The sequence below is a fragment of the Muscardinus avellanarius genome (assembly GCF_963383645.1).
Source record: "Muscardinus avellanarius genome assembly, chromosome: 2".
In the NCBI taxonomy this organism is placed as follows: Eukaryota; Metazoa; Chordata; class Mammalia; order Rodentia; family Gliridae; genus Muscardinus; species Muscardinus avellanarius.
The window spans coordinates 49,816,035-49,840,444 of record NC_137787.1 but is presented as its reverse complement, the minus strand read 5'-3'; the positions used below and the strand labels follow the sequence as shown (position 1 = coordinate 49,840,444).

At 33.0% G+C, this 24,410-nt stretch overlaps 1 protein-coding gene across 1 annotated transcript in view; it reads right to left on the bottom strand.

The window, feature by feature from the left end:
* Positions 1-21,889, bottom strand: part of CALCRL (calcitonin receptor like receptor) — a gene marked incomplete at both ends in the record, with an annotated part of 39,841 nt that extends 17,952 nt beyond the window's left edge. The window contains 6 exons of the mRNA XM_080690286.1: positions 979-1,105; positions 16,114-16,205; positions 17,270-17,382; positions 17,478-17,588; positions 19,903-20,044; positions 21,836-21,889. Of these exons, the coding sequence (XP_080546412.1) occupies positions 979-1,105; positions 16,114-16,205; positions 17,270-17,382; positions 17,478-17,588; positions 19,903-20,044; positions 21,836-21,889 (639 nt within the window). The remainder of the gene's footprint in view (positions 1-978; positions 1,106-16,113; positions 16,206-17,269; positions 17,383-17,477; positions 17,589-19,902; positions 20,045-21,835) is intronic.
* Between the last annotated feature and the right edge of the window lie 2,521 nt (positions 21,890-24,410).

Sequence of the window (24,410 nt, the reverse complement as noted above, 5' to 3'; positions counted from 1 at the left end):
ACCCAAAACTGTAATATAAACCACCAACATTAAGAAAGTAGACAATCACAAAAACTTGAATAAACAGTTATCATAAATACAGATATTTTAACTCAAATGTAGCTTATATATGCATATAGAGTCCCTAAATATATATGTTATGTAAGTAAATTTTAACTTATATTTTAAAATACAACTTGTAAGTAAAAATTTATGAATGTTTAAGGCTTAGTGAATCTTGTTTTTACAGTACTGGGGATGGAACCCAGGTGCATTCTTCCTCCGAGCTACACACCCAGCCCTATTTTTTATTCTTTTATTTAAAACAAGGTCTCACTAAGTTGTAGAAGGCCATATTAAGTAGCTGAAGCTACCCACGAACCACAATCTTCCTGTCCCAGCCTCCCATGTACTGGGATTTTGAGCATGTGCCACCATGCCTGGCTTGGTAAATCTTTTAAAATTTTTATGTTAATGAAGTTTAACATTACATAGTGTGTGTAATTCATTATTTCCCTGCTCTTATTGGCTTTTTACAGTCAGCCTAATAAGAAAAAACAACTTAATTTGATTTAAAGCTCCCATTTTAATATATTAGTTTTCTACTTACCCAGTTAGTTGCTTTGATTGGTTTTTTAATTGGATTGAGTAAATATTATATAGTCATAAACCCCATGTCCTACCAGCAGCAGTACTCTACAGACATAAAATGAAGATGTGTATATATCTAATATAATGTATAAATAATTAAAACAAATGAATGGGTATTCCTACTTTTGCTCTTCAGTTTTTATGCTTTGGGAAATACTGAGAAACAGTTCTTTCTAGACTGTAATATAGCTGCGTATAATGTTTGCATGTCAGATCTGAAAAGGTACATGTATGTGTACTTCCTTACACACATACTACACATATCAGGCCACCATCAACCCACCTCGACTCTCCCCTCTCTTCCCCACTAGCTGGTTGAACCTGAGAGGCACAACCTTGCTAACTTACAGGATTCATGGCCACCAAGGCCTGGTTGTTGGCCACAGCAGTGAGGTGAATGATCGTTACAATGGAGTTACAAACAAAAGAGAAGAACAGATTTTTGTGCAAGGTAATCCTTTGGCAACTCAGGCTCCTACAAGGCAAGAAAACAAAACATTTTGACATCATACAATGTGTATACATTTTTTTATTAAACATCATTCAAATAAGATAAATTCCTATTTCAAAGAAATGGCTCTGATTTGGGAAGTTATTTTTTTCTACCCCAAGATTCACTCATGATAAAATCTTAATTAGGAAAGACCTGTAATTACTTAAAACCTAGAGGCAAAGGAGTTCCTTTAGTAAAGTTAGACATAAGGACAGGAAGTTGCTGTACAAGACCTCTACATAAATCTCTTCTGTTAATGTCCGAACCTGAGTAGTATTTTAATTCATTCTGCAAAACAGAAATTGGGATTCTATGAAGTTAAATAAATTAAAAAAATGTATGCCACTAATGAATTTGAACACTTGAGATTTGTCTGTTAGATTCTCACAGAGACAATATGTTTGTCATTACACCTCATGGGCTGTTTTGTTTAAATATTCTGTGTTTCACTGTGATGGTAATGATTATGTGGACATACCATCAGAAAGATAGCATTGTTTATAGAATAGATGAATTGATTAAAATATAGACTTAGCACCCAACCAATGAGGTTTGTTCCACTCTGCTGATGTTTTTCTGATTGTCTCAGCCATGCACAAAATATAAAAACAGTACTAGTTTTTTAAAAATTAATGTTCCTTTTATATAAAACAAAAGAGAACTGGCCATGTGATGTTCACACAAAAATAAATTTCAGGAAAAAAGGCATCATCAATGATGCCACTTTTCAGATCAAATTCACAAATCCACTCTAAGATTGTATATGACTACCATACCACATTGAAAGGCAGGCTCAAGCACTGTTGCCTGCATGAAGCATTTACTTGAAGGCTTATTATGAGTAACATTTAGAATGGTACCTGCTAGCTGGGCATGGTGGTTCAAACTTGTAATCCTAGCATTTGGGAGGTTGAGACAGGAGGATCAGGTTCGTGGCCAGCCTCAGCTACTTAGTGAAGCCCTCTGCAACATAGTGAGACCCTGTCTCAAAATAAATAATAATAATAATAATAATAATAATAATAATAATAATAATAATAATAATAAATAATAGGGCTGGGGATGTAGCTTGGAGGTAGAATGCTCCTGGGTTCAATCCCCAGAACCAAAAAAAAAAAAAAAAAAAAAAGAATGGAACCTGCCTGCTTGTAGCTTAATGTCAATCTAAACACATACATAGGAAGAGATGATCATTTTATTACAGAGTCATAAAATCTCACTTTGTGTATTTTACTACATATACAGTTACCATAGTCATCATAGAGAATCTACCCTATAAAATTTAAACCAAAAGTTTTACTTTGAAAACTGTAAGGAGATTTTCCCCAACTTTATCACTGCCCTTTTATCCTAAAAAGACCTTGTGTTCAGGATATTAGAATGAGATACTAAGGCTTTCTATATCTTAAAATATAAAACGTAGGCTATATTACTTCTGAGACTTCTTCTAGGTCTAGGTCTGTGATTCTGTAGATAGCTCTACTATTTCAAAAGAATGTGGAACTGAACATAATTCAAATTAATATTTGTGAATTTCCAGGACGTCACATACCAGCACGTATATGGAATCTAGCTGGAGCACATTAAAAAAAGCCATTGAGTACTACTGGTTTCATATTAGTCACTAACTTCAACCAAAGTTGTAGCATAGAGCAGTTATGAGAGGCAGACAGGAATCAAGATTGATCTGCCGTGTACTGACAGTATTCTATAGAAAAAAAAAACTTTGAAAATTTGGAATCAAAAGTAGCATGATTCTTGTTATTGCTGAAGAAAATTCAATATTAAAAGAAAGACATCTATGGTACTTATTTTCAATAAAATGCCATGGCAGTAAAATCATTGCTTTACCTTCCCTGAGAGTGAAGAGAATTGATAAATAGGAGAAAAGATCTAGTTAAGAATATGCTTTTGAAATTACTTATTTTGTATGCCTGCTTTGAACTTACTCTTTGTCATGAAGTAACAAGTATTATGTAGGGAGGAAATGCTTTCTCAAGTAAATACGCACTCATTGTGACAAAATTTGAGCTGTGTGTGTGTGTGTGTGTGTGTGTGTGTGTGTGTGTGTGTTTTGCTTGGGACATTCTACCTCTGATTTGCTCCCCCAGCCCTTTTTTTATTTTTTGTTTTGAAACAAGGTCTTTCTAGGTTGCTGAGAATCTCACTAAGTTGCTGAGGCTATTCTTGAATTGTCCTTCCTCTTGTTTTAGCCTCCAAAGTACTGAGATTATAGGCATGTGCCACCACACCCCATTGGCCTGTATTTCTGTTCTCAGAATTCCCTCTTCTAATAATCCTGCCTCTACCTCAATCTATCTTGAAACATAAGGACTTAAAAATGAGGTTCCAGTATATATATATTTTTTCTAAAGATGTGATTATTGAGTACAGACACACAAAAAAGGCCTTTTATTTTCTTAATATGTAATAAAGGAACATACTGCACTTTTAGACCCAAACAATTCCATTATGGACCAAAAATGAAATTCAATTAAAATTGATTTAATACTTCATATCACAACCAAACCAGTACTTAAGAGATGCCAAATTATATTTCATTACAGAGATAAAAAAGGCTTATTTTAAATGTTTTATGAAATTATTCAAACACTTTGGTCATCCCTGGTAATCCACCCTACAAGTCCAACTAATGACTTCTGTTTTGGAAAACTTGATATCAAGTTTAGCTGCCCAACTTGCTTTAATAAATGGAACCATTGCCAAATCGTTTCAGTTTGTGTTGTAAAAATATACCCTACTGCCTGAAACATTAACTCATTGCTCTTATTTTTTCCATTTCTGCCTCTAGGCACAGTATAACTTAAACAAATGCAGACAGATGCTATCTGACATATGGTTTCTATCAATGACTAGTGGTAAAAAATGGCTCAGATTTCTCTGGTAGTGCAGATTGTTTTCTTCTAAACATATTTATTAACACATGTAAGTGGATTGGTAAATATAAAAATAAAATAAAATAAACTTGTAATTGAAAGTTCCAAATATGTAACTGGTAAATGAACAGTATGTTTCTACAAGAATAATATGTGGAGTATTATTTCAAATGTTAACCTGTAACCCGTTTAACCTACTCTAAATTAATAAGCATTTTAATTTTGCTCAAAATATTAAAATATCTGTTTTCTTTAAATTTTATTATATCCTCTTTCACTAGCCTAGGTACAGAAATGGTTGATGAGTTGTATTGTTTCCATTTCACATTTTCTATGCATAATTATTTTAGGGCACCAGAAGAGTTACAGAGACAGTTGACGCAAGTGTGTCAACAGTGCTATTACATTGTGTAATGTAACCACATTTTTTATTCTCTTTTGTAATGATTAGGAGGTAGCATCATGTACATATGGTTCAGAGTAGGTTTGGAAGTCTGACTCAAGAGTAAGTCAGGGCTCTGCCACCTACTTACAGTCTGAATTTGAGCTAGCCACTTAAGATCTCTCATCCTCAATTTCCTTATCTAGAATGTAGGGATCTTTATAGGATTAGCTTAAGACTTGAGTGACATTTAACTTAAGGTGAACACTCAATGTTAAATTATTATTTTCTAATATCATTATGACATGGCTGATTTTACTTAGGTACTCTTATAGTTTTAACACATGAATAATAAAATAGCCTCGTTTCATATCAGCAATATAAAAGTGTCTCTATATTAAAACATGTGTTTTAAATAACACAATGAAACTAAAGAAACTATCGCCTTTTTTGTTACAAAAGAGAAGAATTTAGTGTTAGGAAGATCATTTCCATATGATGAGGGGAAATAGATCAAGCAAAGAAATTACCTTCCCAAGGAATTTCATTCTTTCCATAGTTATCTTCATATCACCATGTTTACTATCATGGCAACTTCAAATATTAAGCTCATCCATCTTCCAAATTCTTGCCACTAACATGCACAAAAACCTTGCCTTGCCAGGCGTGGTGGCACACGCTTATAATTCCCATGCTTGGGAGGCTGAGACAGGAGGATCGCACGGGTTCAAAGCCAGCCTCAGCTACTTAGTGAGGCTCTCAGCAACTTAGTGAGACCCTGTTTCCAAATAAAATATTAAATGGGTCTGGGAGTATAGCCCGGAGGTAGAAAGCCTCTGGGTTCCACCCCCAGTACCACCAAAAAAACCCAAAAAACCCAAAAACAAAAAAAAAAAAAACTTGCCTTTGTTTTACACTGGTTTTTGGCATAAGCTAAAAAATTGCCAAGCTACTTTTCTCAACACTAATTATGAGAAAAACAAATTGTGGAAGGAAGGAATAAAAACAATATAAAAATATGCCAGTCTATAAAGTGCTCATTTCTTTTTTGTGTATGGTACCAGGAGTTAACACAGTGTTATCCTAGTGTTCTACCTCTGAGATTCACCTCCCCTCAGCCCAATTTTATTTATTTTTTATTTTTTATTTTGAGGGTCTTCCTAAATTGAAGAGCCTTAAACCTGTGGCCCTCCTGCTTTAGCCTGCCAAGTACTGGAATTATAGACATAAGCCACCACATCCAACTTTCTTATTCTAGTTTATCTAATGTAATTTTCAATGTTCCAGTTTTCTCCCACTAAAAGAATATCATATATTTGAAAGTAAAGTCCACATCAATCTGAAAACTTTTAGAAACAACAGGCAGAAAGCAACCAATGTACTAGAGAGCTCTCTCAGAGGCTCTCTTTTGGAGCTGCTTGTGATCCACGTTGACAGATTAGAAAAAGCATGACTGTTCCTACAGAGGTGCTCAAAGAGCATCTGGAGGAGAAATGGTGGGTCTCTGCCATGCTGCGTCTCTCCACCCTTGTCTGGAGGGGCTGCTTTGTGGATGTCACTTGAGAGACCGGCTGCAGAGGGAGCTGAGTCCTCCCACTTATGAACTGCTGTGGTACAAGTGCTCTTTCTGATCTCCTAATGCTCAGGTAAACAAGAGAAGAGGAAACTATTTTTCTGAACCATTGTGATTCTTGTACTTTAAAAGCAAACCATCAAAAAGCCTTTCAGAGGTAAAATTTATAATAATAACAGTTAACATTTATTGAGCCCTTAATATATCCCAGACACAGAGATAAGTATTTAAAGTCTTTATTTTATTTAACAACCCCATAAAGTATCATTTTCTTTTAATAAAGTTGAAGTTAGTGGCTCAAGGTTATACTCTTATCAGGTGATCTGCTGAGTTTCAATGCTGAAGTTTTAGTCTTTTATCAACTTAATTATTCAGTTAGTTGCTTACTGTTTTCTGTTGCACAGTAACTTATTGGACACTATTACTTGATTCTGGGGGAAGAGTTGTAAATAATACAGTTCAAGATCCTGATTGCATGCTACTTTTATTACAGGGAGAGGAAAATAGACACATAAATTAAATAATATAATTTCTGATAATTATATGTGCTTTTAGGAAATAATATAGGATTAAAAGATAGGCAAAGACTCTGGCCAGGGAAGGGGGAATATTCACGATTGAAATAAAACAAGTGAAGGTAGAAGACAATTATTACATATAGAGGAGACAACTTGAGCCTATGTCATGAGCTTGATGTTTATGAGGCATAGCAGTGGACAATGTAATCGAGATTAAGGCCATGTTTTTGTTTTGTTTTCCATTTTGTACATAAAAACTTAAATTCAAAGAGCATTATTTACATAATGGCTTCTTTATTAATAGGCTCACACTCTTAATATACGTTCTGTTTTATGTGTGTATCAGTAGAAAACTGTGTATTCTATATTTCTCTTATTGTTCTCTATGATTTATGACACTCTCATATTTGACATTTGAATGTCCCATCACCAAATGTTAACAGCACAACATCCATCATTCCTGGTTTCTATATTTTCTACATACTAAAAAGATGCCACAGTTTTGGGGATTTACTTTAACTTCCTTTTCATATGTATTCATATTTGTGAGAATAGTCTTAGAAAACAGACCATGTATTCATGACTAGAAAACAAAATTTCAACCAAAATGACTTTTGGTTGAAAATGTTATTTTTTGTTATCTCTTTAAAATTATAAAGTTTTAATATATTTAAAAGGCTATATAAATTTTGCACTGAGCAAGAGATTATCAGCATTGTGAAAATAATCGCCATTCTATTCCCATTAAAATTTAGTCATGCTTAAAGAGCTCTTTTGTTTTACTTTGGTCAAGAAAAATAGATGAATATGCTTACATAGAATTTGCTTATTGTTCCAATATCAATTGAAATGAACATAGGTGTCCTCTAATATGCATTAGTTACTTTAAATTATACTCTTATTATTTAAAATAAGTCCAACTTCTCTAATGCAGTTGTGTATTTTAAATTTTTATACCTGAACTCCCTGCCATAAATAAGCAATACCAACTACCAAACAATGAAAATGAGTTTTACTAAAGCAAAGCCATTTCTTCTTGCCCTACCCTATTCTTATTCAAATCGGATACTCTAATGTGAAAATGCAAATTATTTTATTATGCAATTATAGTGGACACATTTTAACAGTTTTTTCCAATTAAGATTTAACATTACTGAATAAAAATGTTTTCACCAGGCATGGTGGCGCACACTTGTAAACCCAGCATTGGGGAGGCAGAGACCTGTGGATTGTAGTTCGCCGACAGCCTCAGCTACTTAGGGAGGTCCTTCACAACTCAGTGAGACCTCTTTCAAAAATAAAAAGACTAAAAACCACGGCTGGGATGTAGCTCGGAGGTATAATACCTCTGGGTTCTATCCCCAGTATCACACACAAAAAAAATGTTTTCTACTCTCACTATATGTAGTATGAAGAAAATAGTTCTTTAGTACATTTATGAAAATTCACTAACTTGGAGATAGACTAAGTATGACTTAGTAACATATAAGAAAAGCTATTTTTAAGTAAGCAATATACAGTGCTAAGCTGGAGGAAGCTGGGGATGCATGCACACAACAGAAGAGGATATATTTCAGAATCTGAGGGCATTATAAACTTACAAACGAGCAAGTGTCCTGTAAGAGTTAAGAAAGCAAGAATGTTAATGGGTGCTTGTTGACAAGTATACTATTTACAGAACCTTAGATGGCAGTTTTTGACTCAGTCCTTTTCAAGACTCTGACAGCACCAAATCTTTAGCTCTTAAGAAAACGAAGTAAAAGTTCAGATTTCCCAAAATAGGCACACCAGAGTAATTCATACAGCAAGATTCACTGTAGAATTTCTTTAACTAAAAAAAAAATTCTTTAACTATTTAGCTATGCCAAAATTAGCTTAGAGGTTGAATCACCCACAGTTTTGAGGGAAAAAATAATAACTTTGAGAAAAAGCCATACTTGCCAGGCGTGGTGGCGCACGCTTGTAATCTCAGCGCTTGGGAGGCTGAGACAGGAGGATCGCACAGGTTCGATGCCAGCCTCAGCTACTTAGTGAGGCTCTCAGCAACTTAGTGAGACCCTGTTTCCAAAAAATATATAAAAAAGGTCTGGGAGTATAGCCTGGAGGTATAAAGCCTCTGGGTTCCACCCTAGTACCACCAAAAAAAAAAAAAAAGAAAAAGAAAAAGAAAAAAAAGGAAAAAACCATACTACCATACTTGCTTTAATTCAAGTCAATATGAAGAAAGTAAAAGTGAGATGAATGTTCACAATATTAATTAAATATATTTAGATATAATCAAATAAAGTTGGGACTATGCATCATTTATCTTAAAGGTCATAAATAGAAGCAATAAAAGGTGAATTTTGGAAAGTTGAAAATGTCATTGCCCATATATATATATATATATATATATATATATATATATATATAGAGAGAGAGAGAGAGAGAGAGAGAAATGATAGATAGATAGATATTACTGTGTTTTGAGACATATGACAATTACCTAGAATACATATCATTGTTTTAATGGTTACAAATGTGCAACTTGCCTTTAAAATTATTTGGAATCAGAGTGTGAAATGTCTTCAAAGATGTTCTTTCAAGACACACACAAAAAAAGCAGAAAAATTTTTAAAAGAAACTCTCATTTTTCCTCCCGTACAAGTCAGATAAGCTAGTTTATGCTCTCTTTCATGTGCAAGAAGATGGACTCTTTTGTCTAAGTTGAAAATAAATGCAAGGTTTGCTGTGCTTTCAGATTTTAAGCAGTAATTAAAACATAATTTGTAACTAATTCCAGTAAAGTTTATTTATTTTTTTATCTAAAGGGTTCTGCTTTGTTTTTGCAAGGATTATTATGAGTAAGACTCATTGCCTCTCAGGGCTTGGCAAAGCACAGAGTTCTGCCTCTCTTTTTTCCCTTTCCTCTCTGTTCTCTTTTTATCTCCTGCTCTGGCTCTTTCCTTTAATTGGCTCTAATATAAAACAAGTATATATGATGAATCGTGTTTCATGTTCTCTGTTTCTAATTTAAAGCATGGATGAGTAGTAGATTTTTCTCTTCCCTTTCTAAATAAAAAAAAAAAAACAAATGGTACCCTACGTCAACATTTTGTATGGTTCTTGGTTTTTGTTAGGGCAGAGCAGTGATTCTCAATTACCAAAGGGGGAAAAAAGTTTCCTCTACCAAAGACTAAGCAAGGATGACTGCAGTATGAGGAAGTAGATTAGGAAGCAGGACAAATGCTGATAGATTTTCATTTCTATTACACAAGTAACTTTTATGTGAAACCTTCCCCTGTCTAAGAGTTGTTTCCAGGTTAGCTGGAATAAAGCTAATAATTATCATTGTCTCTGACTCTACAGAAACAAACTTCCTAAGCTGTTCAATTTCAGCATTTTCTGGGGAACCCCTGATTTTTCTTCCAGTTGGTTTCAGAGTAGCTCATCTTGGTTTTCCCAGGCCCTAGTCTAATTCATTTCTTTGTTAACAAAGGCCAGCCAAACTCGAAGGTTCTATGGAAGTTCACAACTAAGGTATAAGAAAGTCCTCTCCATGAGTCTTAGTAGTTATTCCCATTTCTGTAGATAGTTCTGGGTATGGTTAATGAGAAGAGTCTACATTAAAAGAAAACAAATTCTTTAATATGAATTCAAGTATGAAGTAAACTATGGAATCTTGTGATCATAAATGAATCATAAGTAAATCATAAGTAAATCTTACTTGGTTTTATTTGTTTAACCATAGGTTTTTCTGACATAATTATATTATTTTGCTCACAAATTGCTCATAAAATACTTATTTTTCTACATGATAATTATTATAATTTCTTTATAACTATGGTACATATAAAACTAAAGTTTTGAAGATTTCATTGGTATAATGTGCCTGCTAAAACTAAATATTCACATTAAAAACTTTTAATGGCTGAATATGATGGCACATGCTTGTAATCCCAGCATTTGGGAAGATGAGACATGTAGATCACAGATTTGAAGCCAGGTTCAGCATCTTCGTGAGGCTTTCAGCAACCTAGAAAGACCCTGTTTCCAAATAAAACCCAAAATAGCTCTGAGTGTGTAGCTCAGAGGTAGAATGTCTCTGGGTTTAATTCCTGTCAATACACACACACACACACACACACACACACACCTTTTAACAGACTAATAAGAAAGAATGTTAACAATGCCAAAGAAACAATAACAAAGAAAATGTTAACAGGTAACATTTTCTGTACAGAAAATGATTAGCACTTTTTAGCACCACATCTCATTGATAATACTGCCATGCTATCAGCCCTATAAAAATCCTATGATGTAGAAATATCTGCATTGTAAAGATGTGGAACTGAAGATCAGAGAAGCAAAAGAACTCTCTCCATTCTGGGAAGTGAGTAAATGACATAGGTGGAGCCTGAGACCAGTTGTCTCTGTCCAGAAAATATACTCTCCTGTGTGTTACTGTTTTATATGTGTAGACATCATATTAAAAAACATCTCAAATACTTTTCATGAGTCTTATTGGAAGAGGATTGATGATGTTTTACCTAAGGCCTGGCAATGTAAAGTAATACTTAAAATCTGTAGCTTTGCTTCTTTCTTTTCAAAATATTCTTTCTTATAGACACTTTAAGCCAAATAAAATGACTATGGAAAATAGAACATTCAATGACTGGGAAGAACCCTGGAAGGTTACTTAGGAAATATGTGAGATATTAGACTAAATTAATCTTTTTATGACTTAAGTTTTCAATTTCTACCTGTTGAAATTCTACTCATTATTTTGAAGTGCCTGTTTCAGTGACGGTATGGACTCAGGAATCCTCTGATTCTGTGATTCAGAATGAGTCTTCTTTCCTTCTTTGTTCTTCATAGCTTCAAAATACTTGTTTTTATTTTATTTTATATTTAAATAATTTTTATTGGTGCATCTTAATGGAGTACAAGATGGTAGAGCTATACATGCTCATATCACTCAATTAGCCCTTACCCAATTTCCACTTATTTAATCTTTTTAACTTTGCCTTACGGTTGTAGGAGGGAAATGTTGTAATGCTACATAAGTGTCTATGGTTCCAAATGAGTGCTACAGTCAATCTAATGAGAACGTTAGTATTTTTTCCATTTATTGAACACTTGATAGATGCCAGGTTGGTGTGAGTTAACTTTCCCCAGAAGTTTAAAAACATCATGACCAATTATAAAACAAAAATCCTAAGCTTGCTTAAAAGATGAATCAGGCTAACTCTAGACTATTAATAAGTGATAAGAAGAAGAGTCAAATATATTCTATGAAAACCATCACATCTTACAATATCCACTAAAATTAATTATACCTAAATTCAAGTGTATAAGTGTCATATTAGCTCAACATTAAAAAATTCTCTCACTACATATATATCACGATTTATTTAGCTATATATGCATATATATATCCATATAACCTTTCACTTTATTCACTATAGAAAAGTTAATTGTGTAGACTTTAAGTTTTTGTTGTTATTGTTGTATTTTTTTAGTAGTACTAGGAATGGAACCCAGGGGCCTTCTACCTCTGGGCTACACTCCCAGACCTATTTTATATTTTATTTGGAAACAGGGTCTCTTAAGCCAGTGAGGCCAGCTTCAAACTTGCGTGATCCTCCTGTCTCAGCCTCCCAAATGTGGGGATTACAAGCGTGCGCCACCATACCCGGCTTTAAGTTACTTTTTAAAAAACTTTCTGCTTTTATTTTATATAGAAGCCAATAACCAAATTTATTATATTAGCAAGACATTCATTTGGTTTTTTTTGAATTTTTAAATTACCTTTATTCACTTTTGTTACCTCTGACAGTGGGTTTTTTTTTTATTGGTGCACTGTATTCATACATCATAATGGTATAAAAAAATTTTGTAGACATACATGCACACATAGCCCAGTTAGCCCATACCTGATCCCCACCCCATTCCCTCCCCATCCCTCCTTCCCATGCTTGGCTTAGTGTTTGACATCTAGTATTATAGCAATTTATCTAAAATTAACAATGATAATCTCACATAACAGTTTCATTTGTCTGATACCAAGCTTTTGATGATTTAAAGATAACATTTCAATATTTCTTTTTGTTTTCTTTCTTACCAGAGAATTTTTTCTTTTTTTTTTTTAGGTGAAACTATCACACATTTATTTATTTATTTATTTTTCAGAGAATATCTATCCTAATATGGAATATGGACTCTAGATACACAAAATATTCATTTGTTTTAATAAGGTTTTTCTTGTGCAACATAGTATATGCATATTTTTGAAAGAGTAGAAGTTTTAGCAAATAAATACATGTAGTTATTGGGTACCATGGTCTTTATTTTATTAAAGAAAAATTTCTTACTTGTTCGTGTGGTGGGGGGATACTGGGGATTTTGTTTTGTTTTGAAACAAGGTCTAAGTTACTGCATGCTGGCATTGAACCTATAGTCCTTCTGTTTCAGCCTCCCAAGTACTGGGATTACAGGTATACCCCATCATGCCCTGCTTAATTTTTTTCCTAAATAACTAATTATTTATATGTGTACCATGTGGACAATATTTTTGCCTCTCTTTGGAATGAGGAATATGTTCCACAGATTGTATCTGTAACTAATGTGTTTTGCAGATATATGCATAATTTTAGTTTAAGAAAACATTTTTCTGTAGGTAAATTAATTCTGGCTTTAAAATTAATTGTAAATATTGGCTAAATAGTATTTTTATTTTATTTATTTATTTATTTATTTATTTATTCATTCATTCATTCATTCATTCATTCCTTTAGTATAATACTGAGGATTAAACCCAGAGACATTCTACCTTTGAGCTATACCCCCAGCCTGATTTTATTTTTTTATTTAGAAACAGGATCTCACTAGGTTGATAAGAATCTCACTACTTGCTGAGGCTGTCCTCAAACCTGTGATCCTCCTGTTTCAGCCTCCCACATACATACTGGGATTACAGGCATAAGCCACCACACCTAGCTCTAGTATTTTCTTTTTAAATAAATTTTACATAATACAGACATAAAAAATTAAATCAGCTAGCTGTGGTGACATGCCTGTAATCCCATCTACTCAAGAGGTTGAGACAGAAGGATTGTAATTTAAGGACAGCCTGGGCAACTTGTGCTGTCTGCCCATGTGTCTGTCTGTCTGTCTGTCTGTCTGTCTGTCTGTCTGTCTGTCTGTCTGTCTCATTCCTCTCTCTCTCTCTCTCTCTCTCTCTCTCTCTCTCTCTCTCTCTCCCCCCCCCTCTCCTCTGTTGAGGTATATAATATACCCAATTGTCTTTCAACTTCTAATCAATCAAAGTTTAATCTATGTTGATAGCTTTAACTTGCAAAATGCTTTCACAAATACTAGATTCCTTATGTTGGAATTACATATTTTTATTTAGAAAGTAACTCCAACTCTTGCTACTAAATTACTGCTTCATTCATAGATCTTAGGCTTTAAAGAAGCATTGTAGATCATCAGATCCAGCTATATACCCAGAATAGGACTAATTCATATCTTTGAAAAATATCATTCTGGATACATGGCTTAGAATCAAATGAAGGAGGTAGGTTTACTAAGGCGAAATAGGACAAAATTGGTAGTGGTGGCAGTAGAGATGACTTTCAGAAAACTGGTTGAATTGAAGAGATTTAAAAAATTTATGGGAGTGAAAAAGGCATTCATTGCAGATTACTTTCAAATTTCTGGTGAATGCAACTGGATTTCTGGTAGTAGAATTAGTAAAGCTTTGTCACTCTAGGAGAAAAACAGCTTCCTATTTGGAGAAGGTGGGTATTATAAATTTACTTTGAATATGCTGATTTTAAATGCTCTCAAGATTAATAAACTTGGGCAAACCTATTAAATGAAATATCATTTATCTAGTTAAAGTTATATTTTATTTGGAAACAGGGTCTCACTAAGCTTCTGAGATCCTCACTAAGTAGCAGAGACTGGTTTTGAACCTGTGGGATGCTCCTGTCTCAACCTCCCAAGTATTGGGATTACACGCATGCATCACCATGCCGAGCTGACACCTTGCAATTTTTATCATTAAGTTTTTATTTTCTAGAGCAAGGAAAAACTTGAACTATATTGTTCTTGAACTAAACTCTTTGGTCATTTATTATGCTAGATGAGGATTTTAACTTTTATTTTATTTTTTGTCTTTAAATTTATTAAATATTAGATTAGCTGTAGCATCATATTTTCCTAATAAATTTATTACCAACAATATTTTACATTGTCAGTTAGCATAAATAACTTATTATGATACACGTAAAGATTTTATTTAAAATTTTCATTCTTTAGAACAGATATTTTAATATATTAGACATCATAACATTTTCCCACTCAAAATATAGCATCAATTTAAAATTTTTATAAACTAACCATACATTCAAGTGTAAAGATATAATATGTTAATAAGCTATTCATAGTAATTGATGTGAATCTAATTATAAAGTCATGATTGAGAAAAACTGACAGTTGATTTTAAACAAGAAACTTTTATTAATTTGTAATTTGTAATAGTAAGTTTAAATCTCTAAGTAATGTTTTCCTTTTTTTTAAGAAAGTATATCTTTCCAACTAACTTTGATACATTTTTCGCAATTTACAAAAGTGTCACATTTAAACATGCATGCAAGTATTTATTCTGAACAGGTTTTTTTGTCAATTTTTAATCATGCCTGGATAGTGGTATTAGAAAAAAATTGTGAACTGGATGATGAAGATACGAGATACAGCTGATGACTCACATCACCCTGAATTCTATAATTACTAGTGATGACCAAAATTATGAAAACTATGTTAAGGTATAATAATATAACTCATGTAGTTATATTGGAAATTTTGAAAGCTTCCCTAAAATAAATTTAAAAATCACTTGATAGTTTGATACAAGGAATTGGAGTAATTTTTCCCTCTCTCTTATCAAAAAGAAGCAAATTCCAAATAAATTTGAAAGTATAATTTATCCATTTTAATGATGATCCTCGAAACTAGGAAAAACAACTTACTACAATATATTTACAGTTTTAGCAATATGTATTAAATGTTATTCACACAAAATTTCAGTTCCTATACTGCACATATGTATAAAATATAAAAATATATGAATATATAATTATATATAAATATATATCAATATATAAACATTAAAATTGCACAATAAGTTGAACACTCAACCAGAGAGGCTTATAATATTTTTTAGTTCCCTAAGGCAAACTACTGTTTTATTTATATGATGGTTGTGGCTTCTCATTACTTTGTAATTATTTATCCTAATGTATAAAATTAGGGTTAAGATATTTCATCAATCTCTTCTACATATTTTACAAAACTCAACTCTTTTGACTTGACTTTAAATATTCATTTTTTAATTAATTTTTTTAATTTTTAGGTGGATCATATTGAAAATGGCATACATTCAGACTGTGCTTGGTGCCCTCTCCCACTCCCCATCACACCTTCCCCCTCCCAATAATGAATGTCCAGGTTAACATTCAGTTTTTAATCATTTTAAGACATTTATTTATATTTTATATATTTTGTCAGCACCTGAAAGAAGCATGCACATGATTTGCATACACCAGAGACAATTGGTAAATTTTAAAGGTACTTACTTGAAATAAAAGAATATGCCGAGTGAGATAAGCAGAGAAGCAATAGATAGTCCATGTCCGATTATGGTCAGGTAGAACAAATTCAGTGCAGTCTAGAATTGGTATTAGTAAAATATTAGACCGATATCAGTACTATTGTAAGTATCTATAATCCTCAAATTCAAGTGCATAACCTCTACTTTCAGAACATGTGATCTGAGAGCCTTATACTAATTTGCTAACCAATAAATACTTGAATACATCTAGAATTAATATCCGTGTAAATTTAATCAAGCAACTCATCAACATTTATAAATCATATGCCCTTTTATGTTATATTTTTGTAATTCTCTTTAAACGTTTCTCTGAATAAACAGGGGCTATATGATTTATTATATAATTATAGTTGGCTTTACCAAGTGCTTACTACATCCTAGTATTCTAAGTCTTTTTCTTGCATTTAGTAAACTTTTCTGAAAGCCAATAGAAGAAATCTCTTGTTGCTCAATTTTGTGCTTGAGATAAATGAGGCAGAGTGACATTAAATTGCTTGCCCAAGGTCATACACCTGGTAAAGGGCAGAAAAAGGAAGTCAGGTGTCTGGGCTCCATTTTATCACTGTGACAAAATGCCTGTCTGTTCGTACACATGCACAAGTGTCTGTAGGCATTTTCTATCAAACTTTGATATTATGCAAATGGTAATTACCCTGGACTTTGGCACATGGTGTTCACAGTGGGACAAGTGAGAGTGACTTATTAGCCCCTGGGAATGAAAGCCTTTGCTCGGGAACAGAGGATGCTTTGAGTCCTGCTGGGCTTATCCTGTTTATTTAAGCACAGTTTCTGAGGTAATTCTAGAATTACACCACAAATGATTTTTTTTTCTTTTCTTACATGTTTAAGGTATGTTTTCCTTAGAAAATTTGAAACCCCAATACTGAGACATTGACTTGTAAATACACTATTACCTAACAGGATTGCTTTCTCTGTGTAATGACCAAATCCATAATCATTCTTTCCACAGGTATTTTTCTCCATTATTCCTAAATTCTATTATGAATAGAAACAGTTTTCTAATGGAATGGAACACATACTCTATTTTCTCCAATACTGTATTGGACAACTAACTGTTTAAATACATAGCGTAAATGACATTTGAATTGATTATTGCGTACCTTTACTTTCTCGTGTGTGTTAACATTACACTGTGTATAATTTGTCCATGTTCTGTTGCTTGCTGGATGTCTGAACCAGTTTCCATCTTGGTCACAGATCTTTGTGACTTTTTCTTTAAAATTAAAAAGAAAATTCACAATAATTTAATTAACTTAGGGTGTATTAAGTAGATATCAAGGAGACTTATATGAAAATGTCTGTCTTTACCTGAAGGATCAAAGTCCTGAAAGTAGTCAGGGCAGTGCTGCATGGATTCTGTTCCTGCTGCAACATCATTCCAGCACAGCCATCCGTCCCAGGTTCTGTTGCAGTGAATGCCTGAAAGGGACAATAAAGATTAAGGACACGGCCTCCCTCTAGCTACACCTAGAGACATACGGTCTTAAGGATGGCTTCCCACTAACCAGGACTGAAGCCTGCCGACTGAAAAGCAAGATATGTAAAATCCAGAGCAGTGACTTGGCTTTTCACTAAGTAATTGCTAGAAGAGCCAATTTCTACATTAAATTGGAAGTAACATGTATGTATCTCTATACTTATAGTTTTTAAAAATACATATGGGGCTGGGCATTGTGGTGCATACCTGTAGCTTCAGTACATAGTAGGCTGAGACAGAAGGATCATAGGTTCAAGGACAACCCTCAGCAACTTAGCAAGACCCTTAGCAACCTAGTGAGACCCTGCTTCAAAACAAACATAAATACATAAATAAATAAATAGGATGCTCTGGTTTCAATCCCCAGCAACACACACACACACACACACACACACACACACACACACACACAACTTAAAGTTTTTATAACTTTTATATTTTAAAATAAAAAACTTAAAGTTCTTATTTTAAACTAAAGTAATATTTAAAGTGAAGTAAAGAAAAATGTAGTCTCCTCAGATAAGTCTGATTTTTAAAAACCAATAAAGGAAACAAAGACCTTAAAATTGTTCATGTTATAGTATATTATGTTTCTAGATAAGTGAAATGTTGAAAGGATATTAATATTTATAGCTATCACAATAAATTAACTTAAAAAGTGGTTTCTGCAATGAACAACTTTAAGACTTCATTTAACTGAAAAATATAATCTTTAAATCTTTAGCGAAGCATTGAGATGTTATAGCTACTCTGATATTTTTGTTTTATTAGTTAGAAAAAAGAACATTTTAAAATATGCCAGACCAGCTGGACGTGTTGGCATATGCCTATTATCCAATAGTTGAGAGGCTGGACAGGAAAATCCCAGGTTCAAGGACAGCCTCTGCAAGTAATGAGACATTCATCAACCTAAGACACTGTTTCAAAACAAAAATTAAAAAATAGGGCTAGAGGTATAATTCAGAGGTAGAATGCCCCTAGGTTCAATTTCCAGTACTACCAAAAAAAAAAAAAGGAATGTAAAATATATGCCAGACAATGACCAATTATCGAATTATGTCAGTAGGGGTTGAATTATCAACAGATTAAAAATATTTGTACACATATTCTGTGTTAACTGGCCCAGCTTCTGGCTTTACTAATAAAATACATTAAAAGCTGGGCATGGTGGCGCACACTTGTAATCCCAGCATTTGGGAGGCTGAGACCAAAATACCGTGGTTCACAGACAGCCTCAGCTACTTAGTGAGACAGTCTGTAACTTAGTGAGACCCTGTTTCAAAATAAAGAATAAAAAATAGGGCAGGGGGTATAGCTCAGAGGTCGAATGTCCCTGGGTTTCATTCCCAGACTCACACACAAAAAAAAAAACTTTAAGTTTTTATATTTTGAATCTAAGTAACCCTCAATTTACCAGATAAAATATAGAGCCTGTTTTTATTTTTTGGTAATTAGGGAAAACATATTTCTATTACTTATCTCTATATCTCTATAGCCTAGACAAATATCTGTTGTTTAGCAGATCCTGTATAAATGTTAGTACAAAAACAAAGAGAATATATAAAGAATATCAGAAATCTTTGACCTCAATAAATGGGCTACAAAATGCACTAAGCAAAACATGTGTATTATGAAAAACAACCCTTCTGTACCCTTCATTTTATTATGAAATCTCCTATCATGCGAATTGTAAACAAAATAGCTAAAAATTACATGAACTGAAACTTACCTGTCATTGACTTGAGATTTTCATCTTTGTATTAATTAATATCTATTTGATACTTTAAATATCTTCAAACCAAAAAAGAGTAATTCTAAAAAGATCTTTGTCACATATTTTTACTAAATTTTTCTAAAAGTAGCAAGATAAATCATATCAAAATATGTTCTTCAGCTGAGTATGGTGGCATATACTTGTAATTCCAGCATCTTGGAGGCTGAGACAGGAGGATCGTTGTTCACAGACAGACTCAGCTACTTAGTGAGGCCCTTTGCAACTCAGTGAGACCCTGTTTCAAAATGAAGAATAAAAATTTGGGTTTGGGGTGTCACTTGGAGGTAGAATGCCCCTGGGTTTCATCCCCAGTACTGCAAAAATAAATAAATAAAATGTTCATTATAAATAAATAATTAAAACTATACATATATAAAAATTCATTTTAACAATGGATCAAAGGAACTGACAGTGATAAAATGGGACACATTTCTTTTGAAAATAAATCTAGTGCATTTGGAATTAAATAGTCAAATAGTTACCTTCTGTTTGTTGAACGGGGTCTTGAATAATTTTTTGGTAACATTCATATTGAGCAGTCATGATTTTATTTCTAGTAACCCCCAACTGAATTGAGTCATCAGGACCTTCTGCTTCTGCTTCTGCTTCTGCTGTGACAAAAGTCTAAGGAATTAATAACAACAGCTTCAAAATTGTGAGAATATCTTTATCAGGGGCAGACTGTCATAGTGTCAAACAGCAAGTATAGTGATGTATAGTCTCTCAGGAAAAAAAAAAAAACCCAGTTGGTAGATTGGCCAGTTTCCAATGTTTCGATGTGCCCACTATGTCCAATTTTAAGCAGCAATCAAGATGGCACCCATGACGGCACTGGGAAGCACACTTGGCTCTCAGAAACCTGTGGCTGACTGCAGGGTGGCCTAAACATGTGTTCTCAAGTACAGAGAGAGCTACATTGAAAACCCCCTCATTTTAAAAACTGCTCCATGGGTGTGGACAGGGTAGGTAACTCTACCCCTAAGCTTTTGCTTTCTTATTAAAAAACGATGTGAAATAGCATCAAGGCAGTAGAGGGATAGGCCTAAAACATGAAAAATATTCAAAAGTTTTTGCTAATTGTTATGTTTTAGTAATCAAAATAATGGCAAGTTCAGTTATGACATTGGTAAATAGAAGTTTTATTAAATGGATGTCATTAAAGGGTTCAGACAACTTGTCAATATAAATGTCCTTCCAATTTAGTAGCACATTTTAAAGCACCATATAAAATAAATTTCTACACTGTCTATAAACAAGTTCAAAAGAAAGGATCACAAATCCTTAAGTTACAATAATCAGATTAGCCATCTAGTAGACTTGCCTGCAGGAAGCCGGTGTTGGCCAGTGCAGCTCACAGGCATGCGCTACAAAGGGTGTGAGCTGAGGTAAAGGAGTCCTCTCTCTTGAATTCTACTCAATTTACCAAGATAACATCTAAGAAGTGCAGAATTTGGAAGACTTCTGTACTCCAGAATGGTTTGAATTGGAAATATAAAAATGTCATTTTGCTTCCCCACCCCCCTCAGTTAGGTTTTCTGTGTTTTTCTTGAGTTTCTTTGTTTAAGTCTTTGTGGGGTTTGCTTGGAAACATCACAGGAAAGTTTCTACTTAGATGAGATTATATCTCTTGATTTCAATAAATAAGAGCACAGTCACTTTTAATTTGAGGCAACAACATAAACAAAACATTTCTACATATGAAAAATAAATATTTAATGAGTCCTTTAGGAGAGCAATAGATTTTTGCTCATTTTTTATGTCCCCTATACCTCTGTTCCCACATCCCAAGCACATACTTGCAGAGGTTCACAAAAGTATGAGTACACGTGTATACGCGTATGCACGCGTGCGCGCACACACACAGACAAACACACACACACCTGAGCCATATTTAACACTGATACCAGCTTATTTGAGTGAATGGATAAAAAAAGATTGATTTAAAACAAAGTGGATGGTTCTGAATTACCTTTCAGTCAGTATTTGTCAACTAGTTGGTGGAATAGGAGAAAAATCAATGGACAGAAATATGTCTTCTTACAGATCAAGCTCAAAAGCCCCTAATCTGGTTAAAATATTTAATTTACTATCTATAATCATACTATATAGAGCCACTTCTTTTTCTTTTTCCAAACTGAAAACTTTCTCCCGTGTTTGGCATATTTGTTTCCATTGATCTTCCAAACTCTGGCCAAACACCCCCATCCAGAGCCCATCCTCCTAAATCTGTTATAGGACTAAACCCACATGCTGAAAGAAAACCAATCGTTGCTTCTTTGATTGGATATAATGTATAATTAACATCTTAGACCCACCTTAATTTTATTATTAAACTTTTATCAGTTAACAAATATGTTGGAAGAGAGATAGAAATAATCATAGAAAAGAAGGTAGATCAGAGGAATATATACTTACCATAAAATAAGGCAGGACAAGTACAAAATACAGGATACACTTTTTCTCCATCATCAGAGACCGAATGAAATATGACATACAATAAAATAGAACTACAATAGAAATCGAAAGAAATAAGATCCATCAATATTTATATAACAACTATGGATGATTTTCAAAATAATAATTTTTATTTTTATATGGTGGTATTGGGGATTGAACCTAGAAGCATTCTACCTCTGAGCTACACCCTCTCCCCTATTTTATTTATTTTTTTATTTTGAATCAGGATTTCATTAAGTTGTGGAGGGCCTCACTAAGTTGCTGAGGCTGGCCATGAACCTGCAATCCTTCTGTCTTAGCCTCCTAAGTGCTGGAATTACAAGCATTCACCTCCAAGTTCAACTTCAAAAGATTTGTGAGTACAATAATTTTACTGTAAGGATTTGATTAATCTTATGTATCATATATTTTGAAAAAGCAGTCTGGTTTAAAATACTAAAGAACTTAATTGAATGCATTTTAGTTTAATTTAATAGACTTAGAAACAGGAAGCTTCATATGTATATAAATAATTAGAAAACATCTTGCTTTTTTTCCTTTACCCAAATTGGGATAAAATGATTAAAGTGTTAAAGAGTTTCACATAAGCATCATAACACAAATTCTGATATACCTTATTATAAAGTTCACTTTATTTTCTGTATTAATTAAATTTATAATTTCCTGTGTCTTCATTAATTTAAGGAAGAAAATTGTTCCTAGGCAATTTCTTGAGAATTTATATCCTTATATCATAAATGTATCCTTATAATTTAATAGAGATTATTCTTCACTGCAGGAAATTCTTTTTTAATCAGAAAATAAGAGATTCCCTATATCATCTATATTATTGAAATAATGCCCCAGAAGATAAACAATATTGAGTAAAATATTTCTAGTGACTGATAAAATTCTGAGCTAATGAGAAATAGCAAAAATAGCCTTTCAAATGCTACCTACCACCTACCTACCTACCTTCCTTCCTTCCTTCCTTCCTTCTTTTCTTTTCTTTTCTTTTCTTCTCTTTTCTTCTTTCTTTTGTTTTGGTACTGGGGATTGAACTGAGTGCTCTAACACTGACCTGCAATCCCAGCACTTTTTTATTTTTAAACAGTGTCTTGCTAAGTTACAGCACACTGGCCTGCAACCTGCAATCATTCTGTCTTAGCCTTAATTCTATGATGTAGTTCCTAAGATGTCCTTCTTTGAAAATCCAGAAGCAACATACTCTGACATACTACTTTTAGTGAGATATAAATTGTCACACTATTATCACAGAACATATTTAATTGAATATATAAAATATTTTAAAGGTGACAAAAAATTCATTTATGATTAAACTACAAACATCAATTTAATACTATTGGAAACAATTCATGATTTGTATTATAGGACTAGGTCAGATGGAGAATTTTAGAGCATTTTTTCACATGGTCACATATTTTATAATTTTGTTCACATGTAGTGAAAGCGCATCATTAGCAATGATTTGCACATGGAATCTATCACCCTTTCCCGGACTCACCTAGAAGCGGCTTTTCTTGTCAATTGTAGCAAGTTTTCAAATATTGTTTTCTCTTCTATCCACTCTCCTGGGTTATATTATCAGATGTCTTAAGAAAAACATAACCAGAAGTATTAGGAAATGTCATATTAATTTAAAATATTAAAAGAAATATTGAAATAGACAAAAAGTTATGAATCAATATTTCTGCAATTTAATAATTAATGAGTTGAAATTTTAGCTTTAATTACATTTACTGGGAGAAAAATCTAATTTCCCAATACTTACGTGCACAGTTGTCTGCAGACTCAAATCACATTTTCTCTTGGATCATATTGGAGAATATCTTCAAGAATTTTTTAAATCCAGGGGTCATGACCTAAAATATTGATTGATTTTATAATAAATTATTATTATATTAATGAACCAAAATTATTTTGTGATAATGTAAAACTACTAACATTTTATTAAGTTATTTAATTTCTAAAAATCTGTTTTGTTTGTAACATATTTGAGTTACTACATAATCGCATATTCATTGCTTGTAATGTTTTAGCATGAATTATAGATTTGTAATAAGACCATACTTGGTCAACAAATGTACATATTTTTTATGAGTAAATGATTTTATTTATTTAAATAATTATTTTATTTTATTTTATTTTATTGTGGTACTGGGGTTCCTAGAAACCCTTCTACCTCTGGGCCACACTCCTAGACCCATTTTTATATTTTTATTTGGAAACAGGGTCTCTTAAGCCAGCGAAGCTAGCTTCGATCCCAAGCGCGGGGATTACAAGTGTGTGCCACCACGCCCAGCATGAGTAAATAATTTTTAAAGAGTTGTTATGCTGTATTCACACCAAAAATTATTTAATTTTAGCATTTACATTTCTTCCTTTTTCAGAGTTGTTAAAATGTTTACTACCTTTAAAAATAAATTTTCTTTTGTAATCTTTGTGAAGCTTTAATGATTATCTCATATTAACCAAAAGGCAAAAGAATGATGTTATTTATTTGTTTGTGTGTGTGTGTGTGTGTGTGTGTGTG